We start from the raw sequence: 26,723 nt of genomic DNA, 5'->3' as shown, positions 1-26,723 counted from the left end.
AAAACAAACTTTTTATATGCCAGGCTAGCAATACCTACAATTTCTCTGTCTGTCTAGTGCTAATTCAGTAATTGGTATCATAAGGTCTGGCTGCATTGTATAATGTATGTAATTTTTGTAATAAGCCCTCGGGGAGAAAGAGTAGAACTAGACTTCTAAAAACATCAGACTTAACAAACTTTGTCTGCTGCTAATGGGGAACATAAAGCCAAATGTCTCGAGTACCAGATTTAAAGTAGGTGAGTTCACAAGGTCTGGCCTCTTTAGCTAATTCAACTCAGGGATGGGGTGCGCCAGGCGAACAACGATTTCTGCAAACTACTGCAAATCGTTTTAAGTTCAAATTAAGGCTTAATTTCGTTTAGGAGTGGAAAGGAGGAGTGTTTTAACCTTCTCCCTGCTGCCTAACTCTGTAACCAATAGACAATGGGGTGCAAAATGGGTACTTCAGTGTGCTAAAGGTTAAGTTCACAGTTAGAACACTAGTAGTGACCCAATGGAAGACAGAGCATACATTTGTATATTCACAGTGTGATGAGGTCTCGACTTAAAACTATACCGGGAACGTTTTACAATTTACAACATCAATTCCAGCCTGCACTTACTGGGAAATAAAGCTGTACTGAATATCTCTTGGGGTCCAGTTCTAAGGTAGATGAGTTCATAGGGGCAGACGTGTTATTACACATTCTCAGATTAGTCTCAGCTGGATAAGCCACAGGGGAGAGATAAACTGAACTTGACATTTAAAAGGGAAGCTAGTTGCCGTGTCATCTGACATGGCACAGAAGTTCAAGGGCAAAAACACCATGATGACCTTTTCCCCTACTTATATAGGCCTTACCAATTTAGTTTGTTGGTTGGTTGGTTCTTGGACATTTTTACAGTGATAGTTTAGCAAAATGTAAACAGAGGGCTAGGATGAAAATTAGAATCTGACTACATGTACATTCACTCCCTAACGTTGTATGTACCAAATATAAACTTTCCCCCAGTCCCCAGACTCTGGTTTCATATTGATATTTGAGTGCAATATTGTTTTTCAAAATGTGAAAACAAATGAACAAACAAACAAACGAAATGGATGTGGCTTTGGCTCCAACTTTGTTTATTTTATGGGGTTCAGTACTTGTAACAGGGATGGTTAACTGGTGCAGCAGAGTTTCATTTTCATTTGACCTTTCGGGATCTTTATGATTATTAGATTTGTGGGTAGGTGTCAGCATAAAGAAGGACAGTTTGATTATGGGCCCTCTAGTAAGTTTTTTAATGTAAATGTTCATGTGACTACTATGTGTCTCGTACTACTGCGTGTTGCATTTGTGCAGTTCAAAATCAAATTAAGGGAGGGACAGGAAATAGCTCTAATCTGCCCTTAACCATCAGGTCAAAGGGTAAGTTTATTCCTATACATGGAGAGCAACTGATATGTTTTGAACAAGATTAGTCAGGATAAAGTCACCATTGTTTAATCAATATTATTATATGGTAACAGCCATATAGAGGATCAGAAATTTCATCCAGTTTGGCATGATATCACAACACAAATGGGTTGGGTTTTTGTTTATAGTCATAAAGATATCTCTGTAATATGATATTTGTGGTGATGTCATGGCTTCTGTATCCAGAGAATTACTTGAAAGGTAATGTGAACCCTTGTGGTGTGTCATGTTGTATAGGCTGCCTAAGAATTGAATATCAAAAACAAACTTCGGACCACTAACGACTGGATTGTAAGTTCGTTCATAATACGGTAGTACATTCAAGTCAACAAATGTTATTGCATGATCTTGTATATGATAAAACACAAAAGGAAGAAAGTTGACACTTCAGAAATATTTTTTCATAAGCTGGCTTTGAAATTTGCAGTGATATTTATTTCCTTTCATGTAGGCTGCCCTGAAAAGGGTCTCTGTAAAGCCAGAAATATGATCGGACTTCCTGCCATCTTTTTAGGCAGCAGAAACGTGATCTGAATCAGTCTCTCCAGTCCTTTAGACATGAACATTCTTCACAGATTACACGCCTACAGCTGCTTATGGGCTAATAAATGTCCGTATAATATACTGTAAAAGGGGAAATGTTTGCAGGGATTTAAGTTAATATTTCCACGTCTTTACCAACCGATTTTTGTGCGTCAAGGTTGACAAAATGTTATTAAATGATCATGATGCCATATCCCAATTCCCATTGATGAAAAAATATAACAAACTTTTAAGATTTATTTTTTCCTTCATTGTGATGACTAGTAGTTACTATGAAACAATGCCTCTTGTGTTTTATTTAAAATTTGGATATTTCTATATATGTCTTTACCCAGCAATTTTTGTCCGTCATGGTTGACACAATGTTATTGAAATGACGTCATCGTAGGCAGCAAGATTCCATGGAATGATGGAAGGACGGGCACTGGCTAGAGCCCTGATGGAGAGAGACTAATAAACATGATGGATATCAGTGATATGAAACGCCTGTAATCATGCTGAGGGTGTGTCTGGAGGACATGTCTGATAACATGTGTAATTACAGCATCTCCCAGCGATCCTTCTTCGATTTCGTACACACTCGGGGCTGTCTCCAGGACCTGTCCCTCCGTCCCGGGATGGAAATGTGCTTGTTGGGACGGACAAAAATTTCCTTCAGTCCATACCAAAAAAGAAAGAAACGTCACGACATGAAATTGACAGAATGTATTTTCGTAAGCTTAACTTAAGATGACAGATTCAACAACGAACATTAACAACATGGGCTCCCAAACAAATGAGTGGGATGGAAAAAATCTGGGATGGATTTAAATCTGGAGACAGCCCTAAGAGTTATCATTGCTGGATTGCCTACATTGAAGATGATGTGTTTACATTATGACTGTAGTCATGGAAATGAATAGTAGTATAAGGCTGAAACAAGTTTGCACAATCGCTAACATTTAGTTGAGCTAAATGAAAGTCATTTACAGTATTATTCGAGCCACATCTTGGTCTCCATTCTGGATGGTCATTTTATTGCCTTAGGGATATGTAAGGAATCCCATAATGAAAGATTTGTTTTCCATTACGTCTGGAACATAATGAGATTGCATGCATGCATGTATGTTAGATTAAACATGTCACTGCTAATCACATGTACAGGCGCCTGAAAGAGTAGATCAAATAGGCTGATGTATATCGATTTTAGTGAAATATGATCATTGAAACTTTAAAGACATCCAGGGTGTACATTTTTTACATAATTTAATTGGTCTGTCCAGGATAGGGTAAAATCTTCTGTGACCTGGTTTGCGTGATTAAGGCCACATAAACTTTCGTTAATTGAATTAAGGGCTAAATTTGGCTATTAGGTACTGGTAAGCAAATTGACCTCAAAGTGTTTTCCGTATATTAAGTAAGATATGGGCTGTATAACCAAATTTCAGCTCAGTGGCACAGGGTGGGGGGTAGGACGAAATTTTAACACATTTTTATGAAGAACTAGAGTTCCACGACCTCATACCTTCGCCAAATGATTTTAACCTTTTGTTACTGATGTACTAGGAGTGTTTCTCATCAATTATAAATCATACCAGTTGATCGTCCTCACCCAAATAATAGAAGTTGTCCAAAGTATGAACTTAAGAAAGAATGTTATGCAAATGAGGACACAAACTAACATTCTCTCAGTTAGATGGTAGAAGCTACATGATTGTAATTGATGTAGACATCATTTTCTGTGCTGGATGCCTGTGTGAGCCTGTCTGGATCCCTGCCTTTCAATTACATCTCCTGGGGGGAGGGGGGCAATATTTAGACAATTACTAAAGTAGAATCCAGACATTCTAAAGTCTTTCCAACAACAGCAAATCTTAAGAACTTGTTTGTTGATGGGAAGGAGAAAAGATCTTGGCAAGATGACTCGAGATAAGGCCTAGGGGGCGTGGCACTTAGTGTGATGCCTGAAGTTGCATAAATTTACTTTGGCCTTGAGACATGCTGGCCTGTGTTACACATCCCTGGCTGTGAGAGGCTGATTGGGCCTCCCCAGACCAGTGGAAGGGCTCAGTTAGGCGCTTGATTTAGTCAGGCTAGGAGACATGCCTTCTGCCAACATGCAATCACGAACATAGAAGTTTAACTATTCATACTGGGATGTGCCAGGTTTGTAAAAATATATTCTCTGAAAACTTTCCGGAACCATTTATATGTATGACTCATTGAGATACTTTTGTTCAGCTGCATTTCTGGTACATGATGTATCAAGATTGTTGATTTCTCCTGACTCTGACCCACTTCTATATAACTTATGAGGCAGTATATGCAATATAAACAGTTACTCAAGTAACTGGATAGATTTTCAGGTATAAAAATCCACTACCTTTCGACAGTGCAGTATGTACAAAATGTAGCTATAGATGGTAATGCAGTAATGTTTCACTTTCACAAAAGGACAGGTTGGCTTTTGATGTTCGACGCAACCGGAAATTTGTCCACAGGTTGCCATGTGTGCAACCTTGGCCAGAAAGGTATGATTTCAACCCCTGCCTGCACGTATACGGCTCCATATTGTATCACCTGTTGATATTTTCTACCTCTGATAATATTATATAGATAGTGCTTTCTTGTAGTTTGAAATGGAACATTGTACAGCCTAGAACCTAATCATTGTATAGCATTGAACCTTCCTGTAGCTTTTAGTAGTTTGATATAAGTAGCCAGTAGCATTTTATCTTTGCCTTACATTGTACCTGTTACAATCGTTGTGCAATAAACTTTGACTTGACTTGACTTGACGTGTGTAGATTCTCTAGGCCTGGTAAGCTAGTCTACAGGTCAACCATAACTATCCCATTGGTCGTAAGTCTACAGGGAACATCTGAATCAGTGAAGACCACCTTTGTTTGAGTCAGTGGACTGGCAGTGTGCCATGCTGTAGAGTAGGAGGATATGTCAACTTGTTAGGTTTCTACTTCCTGTCCTATTACCCTTGAGAATTGTCACAGTGATGACTTTGATCAGATTGAAACCAACGTTCCTTCCCGTCAAACACACCTACATGTATGTTTGCTCACATAGGATGTACACGTACAAATATTTTATTTCTCTTGTCCATGATAAACTAGCACGGGAGCATCAGTGAGGTTTGCTCAGTCCACCGAAAAATTGCATCTTTTTACGGGCAGGTATTACATTTGGACTTGATGGAATTAATGTAGCTTATGCTGTCAGATATCTATGAAATGAAGCGTGAAGTTTGTGTCTGTGTGTATTGTTTATGCAAGGTTGAAGAACTAATTTTCATACATATTTCATACGTATTTTTCGTACACGAAAAGTCTTGTATGAAGATGATTTGTCATGGTTTGAATCATATGCAAGCAACGGTAGTGTACCCTCCTTTTCTTTGACTCAGAGCAGACTACTTTCTCCTAAAGTTCGTTGCTTCTCCTATTGATGAATTTTTTTTGATTAGGCCTTACCAATTTGATATTTTGGTTTGTGGATTTTGAAAAAAATGCTGAACTAAAACTTATTAAAGATCAACCTGAAATCAGAGTCTGAGGAAAAAGTCCTACCTTCACAGAGTTTGAAACAGTGCATGTATACATTCTGATCCAAGCTTTTTCCCCCAGCCCTCTAGATCTTCTTTTATCTTGACTTACCTCGAAATTTCTGAGAACCATCAAAATAAGTTTATGTAGCCTTACGTGAAGTCATATATATACCTTGTAACGATGTCTGACAGCCTGCACTTTGGCTCCCTGAATGCCCTGCATACCCCTGGTAGCAGTGCCTCAGTTTACTCTCGTAGTCGTACTGGAGCAAGAATGTGTGGCCTGGAGACACTAACCCAAGATATGGGTAAGGCATGTAACAGGAAGCCGTGAGAAAACAAAAGTCAGAACCTTAAACCTTCTTATAAGGGCCAGTCTCTGTTTTTTGGACTCCAAGCACAATAGGTTCATTACCTTTGCCAAGAAGGTTATGTTTTCGTGACGTGTATGCCTTTGTGTGTGTTTGTCTGTTGACAGCATTACTCCGGAAGTTGTGGATCTTTATGATATTTTTTTTAGGTTAGTAGGTACCGGTGTTTCCAAAATGAGACTTAGATTAGTGGCCTCCAAGCAGCTTTCTATGGTACTGCAGCAGGACTTTTGGTTTTGACACATCATTTTGTATGTGTAGCATAATCTTCTTGGCTTTCCTCTGATGTTGAAAATCCGTGGAAGCTGTTGTCCTCACTTTCCTTTACGCCGTGTGCAAAGTTATCCTTGAACAGCGGACCCTGCTACAGGGTTCACAGGTATGTGCACACAGCTTTGAGTATAACCAAGAAAAAATCAATAGAAATCTGATTAAGCCAGAGGACCAGGGCATGGACTCACTCACCATCTGATAACAAGAAATGATTCAGTTTGGGAGCCTCTGTAAAACCAAGGCCTCCTAAACACCTTTAATTAAAGTTTTAGCCTTTCTGACATAAAAGATGTTCTGGACAGTGTCAGAAACTATCGTCTACCTTCAATGTTTGACCACACCAAGATGGTAAAAGGGTACTTAAAATGGAAAGGCGGTCAGTTTTGGTGCTATGAATGTGTCCACACCCACCTTTAGAAAACCATGACTCCATTGTCTTCTCCTCAGATATGCAGGGGAGCAAGTGTTCAGGTCTTCATGAGCATAAGAATTACTTAATAGTTTGGTTTAAAGGAAGCCAAAAGGTATGGTCGGGAAGCCTTCTATGCTATGCTGAATATACCAAAAAGTATAGTCTCCATCGAAATTACATTAGTCCGCTATAATTCACCGCTATATTATTAATTTGAAAATCACGGAATACGCCGCCGCCCGGTGACCTCGGTTGACCTCTACTGCCTCGTGACCCCGCGTGACGACCGCGTGACGTCACAGGTCTGAGCCCAGGTGTGTGATAACTTCATACTTTTAGGATTTTGCGCAAAATCGTGCCGTATGATGATCCCCCTAGTTTCGCAAGCCTACAAAATTTCCATCATGGACATTGCTATACATTGTAATAGTGTTGTTTGAAGTAATCACGACTTACAGATTCTGAAATGACTGAAAAAATGGACTTTCAAAATCCAATTTTTCTGACCCTAATATTGCTTGGGTTGCCTTTAACATATGTGTAACACCTGTATGAATGTGAAGGGCCGGTGGCAAATTACTTGGTGGCAAATTACTTGCAGTCCGAAGGAGAAACTTGAACTCAGTAGTTTGTGTTGTCTAGATTAGCGTGGGAACCAAGATGTAGAATCAGGGGCGACCTTGAACTATATTTTGTTTCAGGTCTTCAAGTTGATGCATACTGATAAGGACTGCAGGCACAATTTAAAAATGTTTATATCAATTTGCTTTCTTAGCCCTTTTAGTTTTAGAGCTGATAAAGTTGTATTGGGCCCCTTTGGACCTCTAATACATATGGAAATGTATGTGACTCTTAGGACTTTGATAGGGTTGAACTGATTTGTCAAATTTTGCCTTCTTTTTGGGCCCATCTATCCCCTGCCCTGCGCTTTGAATTGTGCAAGTTTCTTGTGCTACATGTAATAGCTTTTGACATTTCTTTTCAATCTATAGAAATTGTTTTTCACCTTTGTTGTTCTTTTTGGCAAGTCCCAAAAGTCTGAATTGCTCATTGTTGTACATCAAAGTGAAAACAGAATGACTAAAGATAAGCAGTTATCCTCCATCAGAAGTTAAGACTTTTTACCTTTTACTTTAAAAATGAGCATCATGTTACTAGTGGCATTATACAAGTCAATTGTTTATAACAAACCCCACTGTTTATAGCTCTTAACCTGTTACAGGTACCCTTACATTTTGTAACATCTCTTTTGTTTGTTTTCTTAACCTACACATTGTTCTGTTTACATGCATACCTGTTCATATGTAAATATCTGAAGAAGAGTTAATAGTAGCAGTCTGGCTAGCCTGGGGCTATTGTCCTTACCTGTACGGGGCATGCCCCTTCACCTGCGCAGCGACCCTTTACTTCCGGACAGGTAGCTAAACACTTCCGGACCCACCCCGTGCTCAATGCGAATGTCAGTGTCTCAGGGCTTGTTATGGTGGTGGGACAACCCTCAGTGCATGGCTGGTTAAGGTATTTGTAGTATGTGTGTGATTGTTTAAATCATACTATAGCAATTTCAAAGAATTATGCATAGGTGTGTTGTGTATATTAGCTCTAGGATGACAGTAAACTGGACGCACATGTATACTATACTCAACACAAATATCATAAGCTCAGGGATTTACTACTTAAGTCTTGGAACAATTTTTTGGTGTATTGCCAGTTCAGAATATGAATTGCTGTATGTTGAAACCATGCTGTATATATGTTAGAAGATTAGGTGCATTGTTCTTCATGCATTAGTTGTCTTTTTTGAAAGGGAGTCATTTGAGGGCAATTTTCTCATTAACTTTGTAACAAGCTGTCTCAAGGATACACATACTTCTTACTTTTACCATCTTATAAGTCAGACTGTTTGGATGAATTACTGATCGATGAAGCCATACTTTAGCCAAGTTGTATTTTTCCTCTAGTAGTATCTTAGTTTTTGTTGTGAATGTTTTGATGGCAATTTTCTCATTAACTTTTTGACAAGCTGTCTCAAGGATACTATGCTTCTTGCTGTAACCATCTTATAACGACAGTGAACTTCAAAGACTAATTTTGCTGTATTTCACCAGACAAGAAGACTGGTTGTCCATTTGCAGTCCTTCGTGTAATCCCGATGCAGAGCTTTCGTAGGTTAACAGCATTATTCAAATCATGTCTGGCTTGATCCTTCACTTAGTCACCCCTATTCAGTATTCCGTGTAGAGCCATGCTTTGTCACAGGTGTGGCTCGTTGATATTTTCTTTTAATTAGACATATCCTGACAGCTTCTGAGTAAGGTTTTAATCTTGTGCAAAGGTTAAGAAGCCGACCCCCTTTCTTCAGACAAACAAAAGAAAGCTGCAGACGAGAATTTACGGAACGGAAATGCCACCCTCTCTGGAAATGCCACCAGCCCTCACTTACCATTCACTGAAATTAAATGCAGTTTTTGGACTGGGAGATCTGGACAAATGAAATTGTCATGCTGGTCACATTCGATAGGGCTGGGCACACTGCTTTGCTAGGCTGTTATTAAGGCTGACCTGTTGTAACACATGCTGATCAACCTCCTAGATTGTTGTATGTCTTGTTGTGATAGTCGTTTGTGACATCCAGTTGGAGGGAAGATTTCCAGCTTGTGTATCTATCTGGTGAGTGAGTAAGGGTTCTACTTCTAGCTAGTATATTTTAGCATATCGGGCCATCACGCTACTTTTTGTGACCACCATGCGATTTGAGAGCCACTATTCTTATTTTCAACTCGCGTAATGGTTTGCTAGTTATTTTAACCTGTTTGATAACGTGAAAAATGATATGATCGACCAAACTGACCAAAAATCCTTCTAATTATATGTCTAAAAAGAACCACACTGTTGTTACCTCACATTTTCAAATTCTCACCATGGAAGGGCCAAGAACCCCCTTCCACACCATCCCCCTCCCGATTGGTTGCTTTACTACCTCAGCATTACCAATACATCAAGACTAGAACATCAAGACTAGAACATCCTGGCTAGAACCCTGGGGTGGGTGAGTTTGATATGTGTGTGGTGTTTCGACAAGGCAAACCCTCCTTCCCATATGGCCTGACCTTCAGGGAGACCTCAGGACATATTTGGCAGACATTCAGCGTACAACCAGCTGCTAAAATGTGTTCGGCAGGAAGGCCTGTATCTCTCTTACAGTTGTAGTTTTCAGGCAAGGGGAAGGCGAACGTTATTGCACAAATACCGTACCAGGTGTAACTACACTATAGTTTATGATATTTTTTCTATGATGCAAACCAAGCCTGCTACATGTGAGCTACCTCCGTGATGTATATTGGTTACAACATGTTGATGAATTATTCTAAAACAAGAACTAGGGCGCGCTATGCATTTTGCAATATTGCTAGCACTATGGCATCAGGCACGGATAATATGGAGACTCGCTTACGCATGTAATTATCTTAGAATTGGCCTGCATACTAGGCACACTAATGAAATTAAGACATATTAAAGAGTACATGAAAAATTTGATTAAGAATCTAGGTACGTGTATGAAAAAATAGGAATGCATTCCATGTTCTGCTTAATATTTCTGCTGCTTGGTCATCTATTATTCATAAGCCCCGTAGAACCATACAGTTACATGTATTTGATATGTGCGGCAATCAATTCACAGAAACATAAAAGATGCTGCACAGGGCATGATTGGTATTTCATTGGGGCAAAGGGGAAAGGTCGTGCTATAATGAGGCATAGAATGGACACTGGTACAGGAGGGTTTTTTGTGGTGCTTTGAACCATGAAGAACGGTTCAATCTTGAGCAATTGTCAGTGACGTCTGCCTTTGTTCATTAGGAAAGGGAACGTGCATGGATTGTTTGGGGAGAGGCATGGGTATCGTTTCAATTTGGGGTCGCTGGGTGAGGCCTGTAGACTGCTGCTGTGTTAATCATGGTCCATGCGGCAGTGCAGAGGACGTGGTGCATTCACTGTGTCTCTTTTTTAACTTAATTATAACCTTCTCCATACAATTTTCCTCTTGAAAACCAATGTAGACTTTACATAACAATTCATCTATTTTGTCTTCTCTCTCTATGTGAAGTATTAATTCAAGATTTTATGTAGCATTTTAATGTGCCATTTACAATAATCATATGTATTTTCCTTTGTATTTCTTCCATATTTCGCTGTTGTATTCTGTTGTTTGTCTTTACATAAGATACGAGTCCAAGTTTTCATTGCTGCACTGACCATTGGTGTGTTTCTCTTGTGTGTTTTCAGGTGTAATAGCAAACAAAGACTTCACACCACCCAGGGATAGCTAGAACCAGCAACTCAAAATGGACTGGTCCATTCGGCAGCTACTAGTAGTGGTGATTTGCTGCTTTTGTTCCTCTGTTAACTCCGAAGAATGGAGTTTGACAAACCTTCCACCAGAAAGTAAGTACTATCTGCTTGATAATTGTTTTCTAGATGCCCACATGTTGTAAGGGATTGCGTTCATCATTTTGGATGGTGATGTAAAACCGGTGGCCCCGTGTATGAGCATGTGTCAGGCATTAGCCCCAGGCATAAAAAAAGAACCCAACACACTTATCGAGAAAAGTAGGGGTGACCAGTCCTGGTGTGATTGGCTCAAAACATGAGCTGTAGTGAAGCCACATTTCACTACTAGGTACTTGATAAAGCATCATGCTTCATCTAAATTGGGGATGACAGAAGGAGTAGAGTCATTATTGTAGTTGTCCACAATATGATACAAAATAGGCTGCTATGTTCAAATTAAGGAGGCCTTTTCCAGGGGCTTGCCAAGGAGTCAGTTACCAATTAAGCTGGAAGACCTAAGATTTGGAAACCTTTCCTTTTCATATCTAAAATCTAAGAAATGGGGATTACAAGTCAGAGACTAAACTATACCAAAGTTTGGCCCATAAGTCTTCCACTGTTAGGGCCGATGTGAATAGAAACATCCATACAGGGTAGTGGGGAAAACAAAGTCAAGGATAGGCAGGTTTGAAGTCTATCATTAATCAGTAGAATGTTGCAAAATTGTGCTTAAGGCACACCCCACCTCCACAGAAAAGAGCAAGCCCAAAAGACTGGGGGAATGATCGTATTGAAGACTCTATTCCTTACATCCTATTATTTCAGCACGTAGTGATGGAATTCCGTTGAAAGGACAGGAGGAAATCAGCTGGAAGGATGGTGACGATTCTAGTTTCTTCTTTCCCCTTTTATCCTTCCCATTACGAAGGCCTGATGCCTGTAGGTCCAATTAACAGGGGGTGAAGCATGTCAAATCGTTGCCGAGGAAAGAGTTTATCCCTTCTGTTGACGTCATGTTGGAAGAATTTGACTGGTTGCCAGAGCGGTTCAGACCCACTGACTGCATCTTGACTGTGCGATTGTCCCACCCTGTTCAACAAGCATGTATTGTGCTTGTACCATTGTTAACCACCCCTGTAGTAGTGGTAGTAAAGACCTAAGTCCTTCCAGTCACTTATAGATGGACTACAAACCTGTTCTTTTACACAGATGAAATTTGAAAAATTTGTAACGCTGTTCGCGTTTGAAAAGTATCAGAGTATTCCATTCGGTACCTGTTTAAAAGATCAGTTTGACAATGATTCTTTGCAAGACAGACATGACTAAAGTTCATTTGCAGAATACAAAAACGAGAATAGAAACATCCAAGAAAATTCAACATGTCCATCTATTCTGATTTTATCATTATTTCATTGGAAGGATTAATGGTGAATTTTCATCACATCATTGCATTTTGTTGATTTTGTACATGTATGTATATACTATGTACAAAATGTAAGTGTAACCCACCAATGCCATCCCTTTGGCAACTACTTATCAATCCTCTCTTTCCAGGATTTCTTCCAAGAATTCCTTCTCCAATACATGTAGAAGTGGTCGTTTCTATGCTCCGATTGTGTTCATCATTGTCTGCTCTTTACAATGTGTAAAATGGATTGGGAGTGTTTTGTGCATGTTTTGAACACAGTTGTGTAATGTACATGTATGATGTGTCTGTAACCATTTCATCCTAACGTGCACGCATATGTGCACAGTAGTGATCATACCTCTTATATGTACGTGGCGATTATAAACTGCCACGATTTTCTGCGTGAAATGACATGGACTTTGACTTTCTCATCACGATGTTCTTTTCTCCCACCCCGATTCTGTTTCCAACCCTCCGTTTTGTCCTCCTTTCGTTGTCCGTTATTTCCTCCCCTCCTTTTCACGCCTTCTCGCGTAACTTGTCGGACCTTCAGTCAACGTGGATGGTGGGTACCTTTCGGACAGTCTTTTCTCTTTCACTTGCAGCTGTTCTTGTTGTTTGATACAGTGTTTTTTTAAGTATTGTGACAGTGGCTTCTGCTCTCAAGCGTGTATGCTTTGTGTAGCATGCCACCTGTACAGTAATTGTTACATGTATGTATCATTGTTAAGTATGGCTATATTTGTACACAGGATTCATACAAGTCAACTAGGCATTCCAACACAATTACAAAACATTGCCTGCTAAGGCTAATTTTGCCTTTGAGCTATTGGCTTCATTTAAAAAAGATGTATCTTATGTCGCATATGCATGTACATAAACTTGAAATAATGATAACTGTAAGACTCTAAGTTTCTAAGTGTTGTATTTGGTTGGAATACCTCATGGAAGGAAAAGTGTAACATTTTATTTTTTTCATGCATATAACGTTCATATTTATTCATTAAGTAAAAGATATTGAACTCTACGTTGTTGTGTTTTGTTGTAATAAAAGGTATCAAGCTAAGTATTTTGGGTAATTGATTTTTCTTTTTGTTTTGCAAACTACTTTGAGTTCTTTGATTTCAGGGCTACGTCGAAACTTGACCTCACTTTATTTTGAAGATGGCAGATTTTTGACTGGAAAGTTCAGCCATCTAAGGCATTACAAACGCCGTATAAGAAAACATGGTACCAAAATTTGTTATATCAGTTTCCTCTTCTCTGGGTGTGAAGGTATCTCTTTCTGGATCTCAAGCTTTTCTCATAAAAACTATGAACATAATCAAAAGAAAAGAAATGATGATTTTCAATGAATGATTCCATCTTCTTTTTCCATCTTTTTTTATCATTAAATCTTGGTGAAATCTTGTTTTGTGGTTTCTAGATCTATATGGCCCAAATATCATTGACTTTGAAAACATCATATGTAAAACATTTACCCATATGTTTATTTTTCATTAGTTCTATCAATTTGCTAAAACCTATGTTTTCTCCAGAAGCTTAAGAGAGTAGAGCCCCTTTTTTAATCACAAGAATCCTGAAAAGGCAACACAAAAGAATGAAATGAAGAAGAATCTTCATTGAATTTCTTAAAAGGGCAATGACATTTCTTGATGAAAAAATTGCCCCTCTCAGCATCCATTTCTACGACTTAAGTAAAATACTGTAGCAGACAGTGACAGCCCACCTCAGTGCTAAGAATTGGCATGCGGCGAAGATGATGATGATAAACAATGTACTAATTTTTGTCTCTTAAACGTTTTGCTCCGACAGTTCCAATGCCACCAGTCATCACCAAACAGGCGCCTAGTAAACACATAGTAGATCCCAGAGAACTCATCGTCATAGACTGTGAAGCAACTGGCAGCCCTGAAATAAGGTAAGGGAATTCGAACTAAGGATATGTACCTAGTTATAAACATAACATCAGGTACAGGAATCGGTTTATACAGAGGTTAAGGTACAGGTCTGGACAAAAACCTGTACGCGAACAATTTGCTCTTCATTCAATGATGACAGAAACATTATTGAAGAGCGTTGTGGTAGGATTTACGTGTCTTTAGTCACTAATAAGTATATACTTAGTGTAGAGTTATATTGGTACAGTACTCATGATCAGGACTTTGAGATGCCATATTTAGACCTGTACTGAAACGATTTTCGCGATACTGTACCGGTACACAGTACTGGTACATATCCCTGATACAAACAGTTTATTATCCCTTATGGACAGGTTCAACTGTAGGCCCCCTAGCATCTCTAACAGAACTGCATGCTTTTTTTATCAATTCAGTGTGCTGAGTTTTACCTTTATCCTATTTGCTGTGCACGTAACTCGATAAAGCAATGAAGGATTGTCATGATGTTCAGTATCGAGAAGAATAGGTGACCTGCGGTGCTTCCCCAAATATGCAAGCCATAGCAAACCTGCATTGCACTACTAGCTAATGAAAAAGCGTCAAGCGTGATTCCCCAGTTGTCCATATTGTGTTGAAGAGACTGAATTTTAAGCTCTGATGCCATTTGCTGTGCAGGTATAGCTGGCTCAAGAACGGACGCGAACTTGACGTGGACAGTGACGCGAGTATCAGCTGGTCGGCGGCGCCCAACTCCGGCACCATCACCATCGAACTGGACGGAGACAACCCCGACAAGAGCTACGAGGGCAAGTACCAGTGCAAGGCCGCCAACCACAGGGGAACAGCCGTCACCAACGAGATCGAAGTCACCATCACAGGTGTGCAGTCACTCTTTTTATATCGTTCATTTGTTTTTACAGACCCTTTTGGTGCCTAAGCTAGAGGCAGCAAGTTCCTTCTGTTTCAGTAGCAGGGTGTATTTTTAATGTGCCCGAGGCACCTCCTCAAACACGGGAGGGACCACCATTTTATATCCTTTCCGAAAGACGGGTGCAGCCTCAACCAAGATGTCCTGACCCAGCATTGAACAAGTTAGCAACTTATTGGAACCAGCAGCTCATGTATAGGGACATCCCCAACTTGCATGAGATAGGAAATTAAATAATTGGTCTCTAACTTAAGATGTCTCCCAACTTTCTTTCCAGCTTCTCCACTGTTCGCGTTTGACGAAGACAGGGAGATTACCGTCCCTGTGGGCGCCCAGCACGTCCTGGAGTGCCTCCCCATCCTCGGAGAGGCTATCCCGCCGCCCAACATCTACTGGACCAAGGACGGCAGTAACCCCATCGACCTCACGGAGAGGATCTCCATCGACGCCGACAACAACCTCATCTTCGCCAACATCGAGGAGGCCGACGCTGGCGAGTACTCCTGCCGCGCCGAGTACGTCAAACTGGGCACCATCCGAATCGCCAACACTCTAACCTTGATTGTTGACACAGGTCAGTGGCAGCTTTGATACGTCAATGAAGGTTAGACATTATATACTACAAAATAGATCAAGCAACTTCAAGTTGGTAAACGGTTGGTTGAGGATCTATTCAGTTTCTTGTCTTTATTTCGTATCATTTAGAGCCACCTTTGGTTTGGTCTCTCTTCATCTTTAAATACCAAGTTATTTCCTTGGCTCTCAAGCGTTTTAAAGTGCAAATGAAGACAGAGAATTAGATTAAAACAAGTATCTGAGATGTAAACGTGAATCTGATTGCCCATTTGCATATTCGCTGCCTGAAACTGCTTGTACCAATGGAAGAATGTCTTTTAACACATGTCGATTCAACTTAAGAAAACACAAGCCTTTTGGAATCTCAAGTAAAATTGATGTTCTATCTGTGTGACATCAGTGCGTAGCTCTTGGTGTAACGATCAAGTGAAAATTATCATAGCTTTAGATGTTATTACTTAAAGATGCAAGCTGGCCATGCTGTCTTTTTGGAATGTTCTTTCCGTATATGTATATTGCATAAGGATTTTGTTTCAAGTTTTGTATAATGACGGGCTCTATCAACCTTTCAGCATCACCACGGGGAGCCCGCGCACCATCCTTTCTGAAGCGTGACATCAACCTTCCACCTGTGAACAGGGGGGAGGATCTGACATTGAGATGCATCACAGAGGGCCTGTGAGTACTATGTATACTATTTACGTACATGTGTACCACAGTTGGCCATTTTATACTGTGTACTGTATTATGTGAGGAATTTGCAAGGGTTTTAGTCCTGGCTGTTGATACTCTAAACATTTTCTACTTAGCATCTACTGAAACTTAAAGCCCCCATGCCACAGGGTGTAAAAGTATTGTTTTCTTTGCTTTATTTGTAAGACTGCCGGTGGTAGTCACAACTATGGGCACCGCGGTCCCCGACGCGCGGCCGTTTTTTACCCAGCGCGCGAAACGTCTTGGGATTTCCTGAGGCCAGCAAATTGACGGATGACGTCATGTGACGTCACAGGGGGCACGCCCACCAAATTGGCATCCAAAATGGCGGGCGTGCAGATTCGAGCAGTGACACAACGCGCGCCCAGGGCGATCTCTCGCCATCCCTATCGGGTCAATATTTGCCATTTCAGCAATATACTAGCTAGCTAGCAGTTTTTGGGTGCGCCAGGAGACGTTGACAGCGACGGGAACCAGAATATCGTGGAAATAACGGAGCGGCAGTCCTCATTTGAACTGGTTTGTATATTATGTAGCGCGGCCGCCCTCCCACGGCATGAATTTTGCTTGTAGATTTTTGTCGCATTTCTACACTGTCTGTATGAAAATTATAGGTGTCTTTACAAGCATTTTTATCTGATAACCGTAATGTGGGACCCTACAAGTTCGTTGTAGCAGACTAGCAGTTCGTTTTGAGTCTTGTGTGGGCAAGTATATGTATACCGCCCCCCTCCCACGTGGTTCATAAAGAGGGGTAACAAATAAAATTGAGACGTTTCTCAACGTTACCGTCACCGCACAGATGATAATCTATGTTGAATGTAGTGAAGAATAAAATAAATTGAATGATTATGAATTCCAGTAAATTTTCCTGTGGTTATTTGAATGATAAAATGAAAGGGATACCCTACTGGTATAATATGTGATGTTTCAGCTGTTCATGCCATCACTGCAGCACAATACAGAGTGTTTATGTTGTCACGAGGTAGAACTTATAAATGAGAAAAGGCACCAGCTTGCTCACCTTGTATGGGCTCAGACAGGACGCGACCCATGATTTAATTGTACTGAATAATTAACAGCTTCATGCTTAGAACAATAATGTTGAATAATAACTAATAATGAAATGTTGTTTAAAAGCATGTTATATACAAATCAGTGGTAGAAATCCTTTTTTTCCAGTATTCTGCAATATTGCATTTAATTTATTGAAATGGCAACAGCAAAAGCTTTATTCAATCAATCAAATCAAATAACTTTTTAAAATAACTTCAATTCTGATTTGGAGGAAAAAGGACATTACTGTAAATGCTTTTAAGTTCGCATGGTTTTTATTTCGCTGTAACAGTAGTACTGCTACAGTCATTGGTGGGCAAAAAGTTTCGCGGTAGTTTTAAGTTCGCGTTGAAAGTTCACCGGGGAAAAACATGAACATAAAACCACCAAGAACATTTCCGCATTTACAGTATATCCTTGCGGGGAATAAGTGTTATGATGTGTAATTACATCACACAACCTGTGACAAAAATCACGGCCCATGGAAAAAGATTTCAAGTTTTTTTTTTATTCTGCAAAATTGCAGATTGTTAAATTTTGCTTCTGCAATTTTGGAAATCTTTATGCCAATTGCAGACTGTGGGTGGTTATTTAGAACACTGCGAAATATATCAATGTCAATACGAAACATGTGTACATGTCACATGTGTGTTACCTGTCACATATAATTGGTGTACAACTACAGAGCACTTGACAACTACAGAGCACTTAACCACCCACATAAACCTACTGTGACAGTCAACTAAAGAAGAGGTGGAAAGGAGCGGTCTAAACTGGAAATGGAAATACATCCTACCTGACCGAAGACTCGATTGTATATGTAGAGCATGGCAACGATAGCCTTCCCCTTGTTTATTAGCAAATCAATTTATGGAAATTCACCTTTTTATTACTTCTTGTGAAACATTTGCCAGCAAAAACAAATTTAGCAGCCGGCTTGCCTACGAATTGCAGGCAGTATTTCATCATGCAGGCAGTATTTCAAGCAATTCCGTAATAACATTCAAATACAGTCCCTGCTCATATATGTAAGTTACATGTACAAGGTCAAACAGCTATAACAAATAGTGTAACTGCATACAACAAGTCTCAGAACTAAAGTTGTTGTTCACTGCCTGTGTTCACTAACAGTAACAATGTTATCAGAATTATGAGTTTTGACTCAGTGTGTTTAACTCTCAAAAGGGTACAGGTACATTGCCTACCACCAGCACATCACCAACATGTCTAAACACTACAAGCATGTCAAATTGTACTCTTAATCATCTCACAGGCTGAACTTTGCAGTGCTACACCATAATGAAAATATGTGAAGAAGAAGATCACATACAAACACCACCAACACAGGTGGTTTCCAAGAACCAAAACAAAGAAGCGGCCATAGAATGTGTATACATGCCTGCGCAGTGGCACAGGGAAATCTTCTACATGTACTAGTTGCCATACATTTTAGAAATGATCTTAGCTATAATATACTAGTATACAAATGTCAATAAAGAGCCTATGTTCAGCACCATATGCACCATACTTCGTGGAGGCTGGGGCTGTGTGACCATCGCCTCCCAGGATCAATAGCTGGTCAGCTGTGTTCAGCAGTTGTACCTGCTCTGGCTGCCAGACATGTAGAATAGATGACTGTAGGTAAATCTGCTGATGGCGTAAGAACGTCCTGACAATCACTGAACACACACTGTCAGTTTAGGTGCTGGAAAATATTCAGAGCCTGCCGGGGAATTCCTCCTGCAAAGACATTGATTTGTTGCTGTTAGGGAAGGACCATGGCAATATTCCTATGCATCTATCTAGATCTGTTCTGAATTTGCCTGTTTTGTATTTTACATAAGAATGACATTCAAGTGATGCTTCAACACAAATATTACATGCTGAGTATGAAATGTAAGTTAAAGTTGAATAGTGACATACTTCTTACTACAGGAAATAATACAATACCTGTAAAAAGGACAGCAACAGATATGAACAGGGAGAAAATTTCATTCAGTGTGCTCCATAAATCATCAAGCATGGAAGAATGGCATGCAGTTAGAGTCTTTCATACTATTTTTTACAATGTGGTACTGCTTTTGAGATATCTTGATGAACATTAAAAAAATCAGTAACATGTATAGAAATACATTACATCCAAGACCACCATTTAGAGATCATTGGATTTTTACAGAAAATATAGAAGTGATATCTAAACTCCACATACCTCAATTCACCGGTGTCATTAGCCCCTGTCTCTTCTACTTGTGATTCATTCCTCTGCAGCAAATCAATAATAACCATTTAATTGCAATTTTGTTTTTTGGTAACCTGAAGTTGTAAACTTACTGTCTGCCACCCAAACAATACAGCTAATGCTTTAGTTTATGACCTATTCAACTCATGTATTGTAAAGTAGGTTATACTGTGCCAAATACTAGTAAGTACACCACACATGTTCACTTACAGCTACAACAAGAACAAAAACAAATTCTATTTCTTTACAAACACAATTTTTGTTTGCTTGTTATTTACTTTATTTCTATCCCGACTGTCCTTGCATTTTATGGACAACTTATTCAAAGGCATCTAACTAGCAAATAATTAAAAAAAAACATACAGGGTCCAGCTCTGCAATAATCTGTACACAAGATGATGAGACAGCACAAATGTCTGTACACTTTTTACAGACATTGACGTTATAAGGTGAATAGCTCTACTCTATATAACGTTAATGTGTCAGACATCAAACAACTAAGGAAGGCCCTGAGTACATCAATATTTACTAGTCCAAAACTAACAGTGGAAAATCAAAAAAATATGATGATGGTGAATGCCATGTTGAACGATTTCATTTAATCAGCCCCATTAATTCTGGCCCGCGCTTCAAATTGCAAACGTATATTTTGTAATTACTTAACGTATTTTCGCTAGCGCCCCCCTCCCCCTTACGAAAACACCATGCTTTTACACGATCGTTCAAACAAACCCACGGCTATATTTTCCATTTCTAGCTTTCAACGTTTCCAAAGGCCTAAATTTATTTTGTAAGAAAATATATTTCACCTACCCGTTGCTTGTTCAGTTTCTCAACAGCGTCTGAGCTCGTTCGCCGAGGCAGCTTCGCCGAGTAGACGGGTCGGGCGTTCCGCCTACACAACCACTACCGCCGTCGAGGTTGACTTGACTTGGCGTCCAAAACATCAGGGAGGGGCGTGCGCTTTAACTGAGCCCGAGTACTAACTCCTAACTAAACTTCTAGTCCACCGTAAAACTGTTTTAGCAGTGAAGTTTTACAGATATTATGCTCATCACTACATGTAACGTTACAGTCTGCAGAGGTATGAATCACGTGCACAAATCTCTCCCACACACGCCGTCTCCGTGGACCTTTTAGGAATTCTTGTAAAGTAAAACCCAACTTAGTGTTACTAAACCCAAAAACTACACAGTATTTCACCATAATTACAGATAACTCGGTTACAGAACTGTCTTCTGCAAGTATTGTTGTTCTACCTTCTACGGCGCCGATCGCGAATTGCCCCCTGTGACGTCACTTCCGGGTCAGCAGCGGGTTTGAGGAATGTGAGCCGGAGGTGCACTTTTCAAGTAATGTTCGCAAAATAGGGGGCGCTTCGTCAAAACAGACTTTATTTCCGTGTTACACATGGTTAAGCCCATTTATTGTTGAAATGTCCCATAGCCCGTGGCATGGGGGCTTTAAGTAAATACTGCTGCATCAATAGTCACCATGGCATAGTCCGGTACAGTGCTCACTTTGCATGTGGTACATGTAGGTTGCTGGTTTGAATCGCAATTCGCTCTCGTACCAAAAAATTTGAAAATGGTGCCCAATGCTTAGCACCCAGCACTGGGAAAGTGTATGGAAGTTGAAAACATATTGCTAGTAGTGGACTAGCTCCATCGTGTAATATTATCTTGATGTGCAAAGCTGTGTGGCCCAAGTGCAATAGAAACCAAGATGGGCACCGCCCTACACACTAGGTCCTTAACACATCCCTTCCAACAGGCCAACACCCGAGGTTAGATGGAGAAGAACATCCGGGGGGGCCCTGCCCGCCGCCCGCGCCAAAGTCGTGGGAACGTCGCTAGTCATCGAGGAGGTGGTGGAGGGAGATGCGGGGAGCTACGAGTGCACGGCGTCCAACTCTCTGGGGAAGAACAAATACGAAGTGATGGTGACTGTCAATGGTGGGTGGATTTTGTTTCTTTCGTTTTCTGTGTGGGTTGAGTGCTCACTTTGCACTTGTTAGGTCGTGGGTTTGATTTCTGACAAAGTCATAACATGACCTTTGAAAATGGTACGTGTACATACAGCTTCTCTGCTTGGCACTCAGCACTTTCATGTATGGGAAAGAGTAGCTTTTTTTAGCTGCATCTTTTTCAAAGTAATGAACCAGCAGAAAACTTGACATTTGATATTAATAATGGTTTTTATTCGGTTTGTGCAGTTGTACAGATTAGCAGGGTGTTTCATTGTATTGGAACAGTTTACCAGAAAGAAAACATAGACATCTGAATGTAAAATGTCTTTCTGCACAATATTAAAATAACAAATTGTATCTGAGAATAAAGTGTATTTTATTCATAAACTTCTCCCTCTGCTAAAAGGAAGGGGTGACAAAACAGGTGATAATGTTAAATCACCTCTACAAGCTATCTCCCCCGTCAAGTTAGTTGCATCATATTGGAAGTGTGTACCAGATTGAAAGAAAACACAAAAACCTGACCGTTTTCTTGTGTTTAGCGGCGCCCTACTGGAAGACTGAGCCGGAGGGCCAGATGCTTGCCCCAGGGGACGACGCCACCATACTGTGCGAGGCAGCCGGCACCCCCACCCCGGAAGTCAGCTGGAAACGCAACGGAGAGCCCCTCGGAGGTAATACCATCCGTCCGTTTCCCCCCATTGCCAAGGCGACTCATGCATCCTGTTGCCATGGTAACTCAGTGTATCTGAGCATGGAATGGTGACGTTCCCGGGTGCTGGAAAATGCCCCACAGATGTTATAACAGAACGGTGGTCAACTTTGATCTTCAGGTGATGTTATTTATCTACAAAATCATTGTGTTTAAAGACTCTACACATTCAAGTACATACGTGTTTAATGTGACCTCCTTTCCTCTTAAACTCTGAAAAGACGCCAGGTTGATAGGTCGCCAGGTTCATAAAGCCAGAAACAAAAAAACAGACCTGTAGAAAAATTGCCTAGTACATGATTCTAGAGGCCTCAGTAAGTATAATTTCTATCTGAAAGGTGTATTTCTGATTCTGACGTAGCAATATCAGATCACCTGTTTGATAAAGGTTGAAGACCGTTGAGTCTTGCATGATGTGAGCCACATTGCTGCATGCTGCACCTTGGCAAGTAGCTCAAGCTTTAGCACCTGAGCTGCCAGCATGCTGTGATGAATACTGTCACAAACTGGTAACACATAAAAGCCTTGCCATAGTAAAATGTTTGATTATGAGTTAAAGATATTGTTGCTAGTTGAAAGCACCAGTTTTGCCAAATGCTGTTCCTATTAAGAGAGTTGGAATTAAGGGTCGCTCGCTGGCCAGTCTAGCTGCTCACTGTGCATGTGAAGACACTGCAGTCTGTTCTCTTAATTGCTAAAATGCTGTTGTTATTTCTAGCATAGTTACAGCTAAGACGCATCGTGGACAAACTTGCAGCTTCGCCAAGGACAATAGAGAGATTTTTCCTTTGCTTGGCTGTGAACTAGCTTGAGGCATTAGTGAATACATAGTTGCACCAGTTTACAAAATGTGTATCCTGTAATAGATGTTTTTATTATGTATTCACATGTTGTACCATTTTGTATGAATTTGTACTGTATACATGTGTAGCTAAAAGAAATGATTGTGATATGATAATTTTATGATAAATCTTGGAGTACAAAATATAAGGTGTTGTAGTCTAAAACTGTTGGCTTTACAATAATTGAAATTTGTTGTGCAAGCCCTCAGTTTTAGGTTCAAATGTACATTGTAAAGCAATGCAGAATTTGAAATTGCCTTTTTACAGTACAGTGTTAGCTTTCTCCCCCCGACCAGTTGCTTCATTGTCACAGTCCTGCATCATAACATATTCATCGTACTAACAACTTGTTTCAATATTACCACTTTTCATGAAAAACAAGTTTCTATGACTGTCAGTGGGATGATACATCAGACTAACTCATCAGGAAGCTACCTTTAGAATTACCTATACCTTGCTCGTATACATAGCTACTGACAAAAGGAATTCATGGTCTAAGGCAAAACTACTATCGCAGTTGAGGATTTGTTGGAGAAATAGGCAGTAATGTAGAATAACAGTTGACTGGCCCTATCCAGGTTATGAAATGAACTGTTTTATTGGAAAATTCAGAGGAATACTGGTAAAAAACTCACTTGAGTACATGTAAAAAGATGTACAGGTAGTCCCAGTTATTGATGTACTGGACTGTTAGTGTTTTGAATAGTGTTAACTTCAGAAATATGAGTTAAACACTATTCTGTTGATCATAACTTTATGTGGAAAGCTGTGACTTGTGATTAAGAATGTCTAAGACATTAGTATTTGCCCTCTATGTCTTTTTCGTACTGGTGTAGTTAAAAGCTTCTCTGAGGCTGGTGTAAAGATGGTTTGAAAAAGGGTGCTTAGAAAAACTGCGGTAGTTATGTAGTGTACGGTGGTAGGATATTTGTCACAAACAGTCCTTTAAGCTCTTTCCTGACATAGTCTTCAGAATTGCTTCCAGGGCGGTTTGTGGCATGTATACTTCTAAGGCACAACTTTTTCAAAGCACTCTGATAGTAACACAGCATTTGGGGCACTAACTATAAGAAGCCAGAAAAGTCAGTCAAGTCAGGCAGTTCTTTTCTTGTGACTTAAAAGCGACTAGTACTTCAAAGGCTTCATTGCTGCTAAATCAGGATTTCTGTGATAACTTTGCTCTCAAGAGACATTGATGGCAAGTTGAAACCATAATTGCTGTTGAAAAGCAAAAGGTGTAGAAAGTTCTCACTGGATACGTTTGTGATGTCTTGATGCCACTTTGTGTCAATCATATAGCTAAACATGGATTGATCCGCGATCATCACTTTGAGGAAAAACTTAAAGGTGGGCGTACTTGGAATGTGGCCGTGTCTCCTTTCTGCATGAGGTCTTGATTTCTGTGAACCGTGCCTTCCAACGATTTCCACCTCATTTCTGTTCTTTTTGTCATAGGCAAGCAAATTTGATCCGATCCATCAAAAAAGAAGCTGATCTCGCAACCATGTCTGTCTTTTCTGTGTCACACCTCAAATCAGAAGCTTCATTCTCAAAATCACTGTCACACGTAATCGCTGTGTTTTCACATTCGTGGCATTAGCTCTCCACCCTTTCTGTGGCGTCCTGTCTTTTTTTAATTTTACGAGCTGCTCGAGCACTTGCAAGGTCAACCATGTAATCTGTCACGGTCTGTTTCCATCGGCAACCATTCTCTGTCGAGACCAACTCGTCATAAAGAGCTTGATTTTCCTGGATCACTGCCTCTGTCTGCTTCATCTAATTTCTGTCTCCTCGCCAGGCAGACGTTGCTCTGGCTTATCCCAAAAATGTGAGTTTAAAAAAGAACCGTTCCTTCCCCGACTTTCAGATCAGGCGAACCGTCGCGTGTCCGGCACCACGCTGTCTCTGTCGGAGCTGGTTAAAGACGACAGCGCCGTGTACCAGTGCATCGCGCGCAACAATCTCGGCACAAGGATCACGAATGCCTACATCAACGTCGTTGGTAAGTCACTCTTTAAATTTCCTGTACCTTTGCAACCTGTGAGGGTCATCTTTGGTAGTTTCCTGTCTTGCTTTATCAGCTTTAGGACTGAATTCCAAGGGGAAGTTGTCATTAAATGTGTTGATCATTATTATGTCATTGTGGCTTTCAGGACAGTGCTGTAAGATGATCCCCACAGCTCTAGCTCCTTTTTTTAGCTGTTTTTGAAAGGGTATAACCTGCAAAATGGCGTAACAAAAACGTTTGAACTTTGTTTAACAGTTGTTGGACAGTTAAGATAAGGTTTGCAATACATTTACGTCCCCAAATGACAGTTTCCGAGTAAGGACAAGAAATTTTGATGAACCTTTGAAGATGTTTCACATATTGATGATACCCTTTGCAGAGCTACCACCCATAATGCTGACGGCAGCAAACAAGAAGTACGCCTACGTCCAGGACCAGGATGCACAGCTCCACTGCCTGTCTTTCGGCTCCCCCAAGCCTCAGATCACATGGTACGTATGTGCAGAATTATTTATTTAGTTATTCATATATTCATTATGTGTCTCTAACAAAGTGGAAGGTATGGCGGAACAGGTGTTCCCTGGCACCTTGTAGTGGAACATTGGTCAGCAACTTTCCTTGCTGTTTCTGTAGAAGGGTATATTTTTACAGGGAGGGGTTGCTAGCCCTTCCCCTTTTATGTCCTCAAGGCACCTATTTGAACGTATAGGACCTCCATTTTACATCCCTTCCACAAGACGGGTGAAGCCCCAACCAAGATGCTCTTCTCAGGAAAAGGTGTCTCCCAGCTACCAACTAATTGGAACCGGGAGCTCAACTGTGAGGCTGCTACCAGTTGAGCTGCCGGGACATCCCTAATTGTAGAGGTTTAGGCCACACTAGTTTATCACAGGTTCGCAACAAGTGAAACCTGTTTTACACTTGTTCACATCGACGGACGACAGCGATCGCTATCTTGGGATACTGGCGCATGTTGGTAGCCTACGTGTTTCTGTTCTAGATATACACCAGACAGTTCCAGACTGTAGCCTGTCTATGTCATTAAATCACGCCCCTAGGCTAGAGGTCTTGGGGGAGGGGGGTCATTAAACCCTGCCGGACCCTGGCGACAGTTCCACAAAGTCCAAGTGCGGATAAGATATTATATATGTTGTGTATTGTGTGAAACCTGTAATACCCTGCATCAATTCAGCACTAGAAAGGCTGCCATTGCGGGTAATTTCTGATAAATAAAAAACATACTTATTATATTTTACATTGTGCCTGTACAGGTACAAGGAGGAGCTCCTCGCGGGAGATCGGTATCAGATCCTGAGTAACGGCACGCTGGTCATCGCCACCGTCAGCACCGAGGATGACGGGATGTACAAGTGTATGGCCACCAACAAGTTCGGCGAAGAGGCACTGCAGGCCGAGCTGTCTGTCAAGAGTGAGTATTTTATTACATCTTAACTTCGCA

At 40.5% G+C, this 26,723-nt stretch overlaps 1 protein-coding gene across 15 annotated transcripts in view; it reads left to right on the top strand.

Annotated features, from left to right (window-relative positions):
- LOC136434634 (neuronal cell adhesion molecule-like) overlaps positions 1-26,723 on the top strand; it is a 94,904-nt gene that overhangs the window by 47,683 nt on the left and 20,498 nt on the right. For 10 of the 15 annotated variants that reach the window (XM_066427556.1, XM_066427562.1, XM_066427561.1 and 7 more), the window contains 12 exons: positions 10,867-11,025; positions 13,448-13,549; positions 14,135-14,240; positions 14,896-15,098; positions 15,426-15,722; positions 16,297-16,402; positions 21,507-21,688; positions 22,245-22,376; positions 24,556-24,603; positions 25,124-25,258; positions 25,644-25,755; positions 26,536-26,693. In XM_066427556.1, the coding sequence (XP_066283653.1) occupies positions 10,926-11,025; positions 13,448-13,549; positions 14,135-14,240; positions 14,896-15,098; positions 15,426-15,722; positions 16,297-16,402; positions 21,507-21,688; positions 22,245-22,376; positions 24,556-24,603; positions 25,124-25,258; positions 25,644-25,755; positions 26,536-26,693 (1,681 nt within the window). In that variant the 5' untranslated portion in view covers positions 10,867-10,925. Of the gene's footprint in view, positions 1-7,988; positions 8,098-9,155; positions 9,250-10,866; positions 11,026-12,872; positions 12,885-13,447; positions 13,550-14,134; positions 14,241-14,895; positions 15,099-15,425; positions 15,723-16,296; positions 16,403-21,506; positions 21,689-22,244; positions 22,377-24,555; positions 24,604-25,123; positions 25,259-25,643; positions 25,756-26,535; positions 26,694-26,723 lie in introns of those variants that run through there. The other 5 variants (XM_066427550.1, XM_066427554.1, XM_066427559.1 and 2 more) reach the window with 5 other exon arrangements.

The sequence above is a fragment of the Branchiostoma lanceolatum genome, chromosome 5 (genome assembly GCF_035083965.1).
Source record: "Branchiostoma lanceolatum isolate klBraLanc5 chromosome 5, klBraLanc5.hap2, whole genome shotgun sequence".
NCBI classification, from domain to species: domain Eukaryota; kingdom Metazoa; phylum Chordata; class Leptocardii; order Amphioxiformes; family Branchiostomatidae; genus Branchiostoma; species Branchiostoma lanceolatum.
Note: the sequence above shows the minus strand (reverse complement) of the source record. Positions and strands in the feature narration are given on the sequence as shown.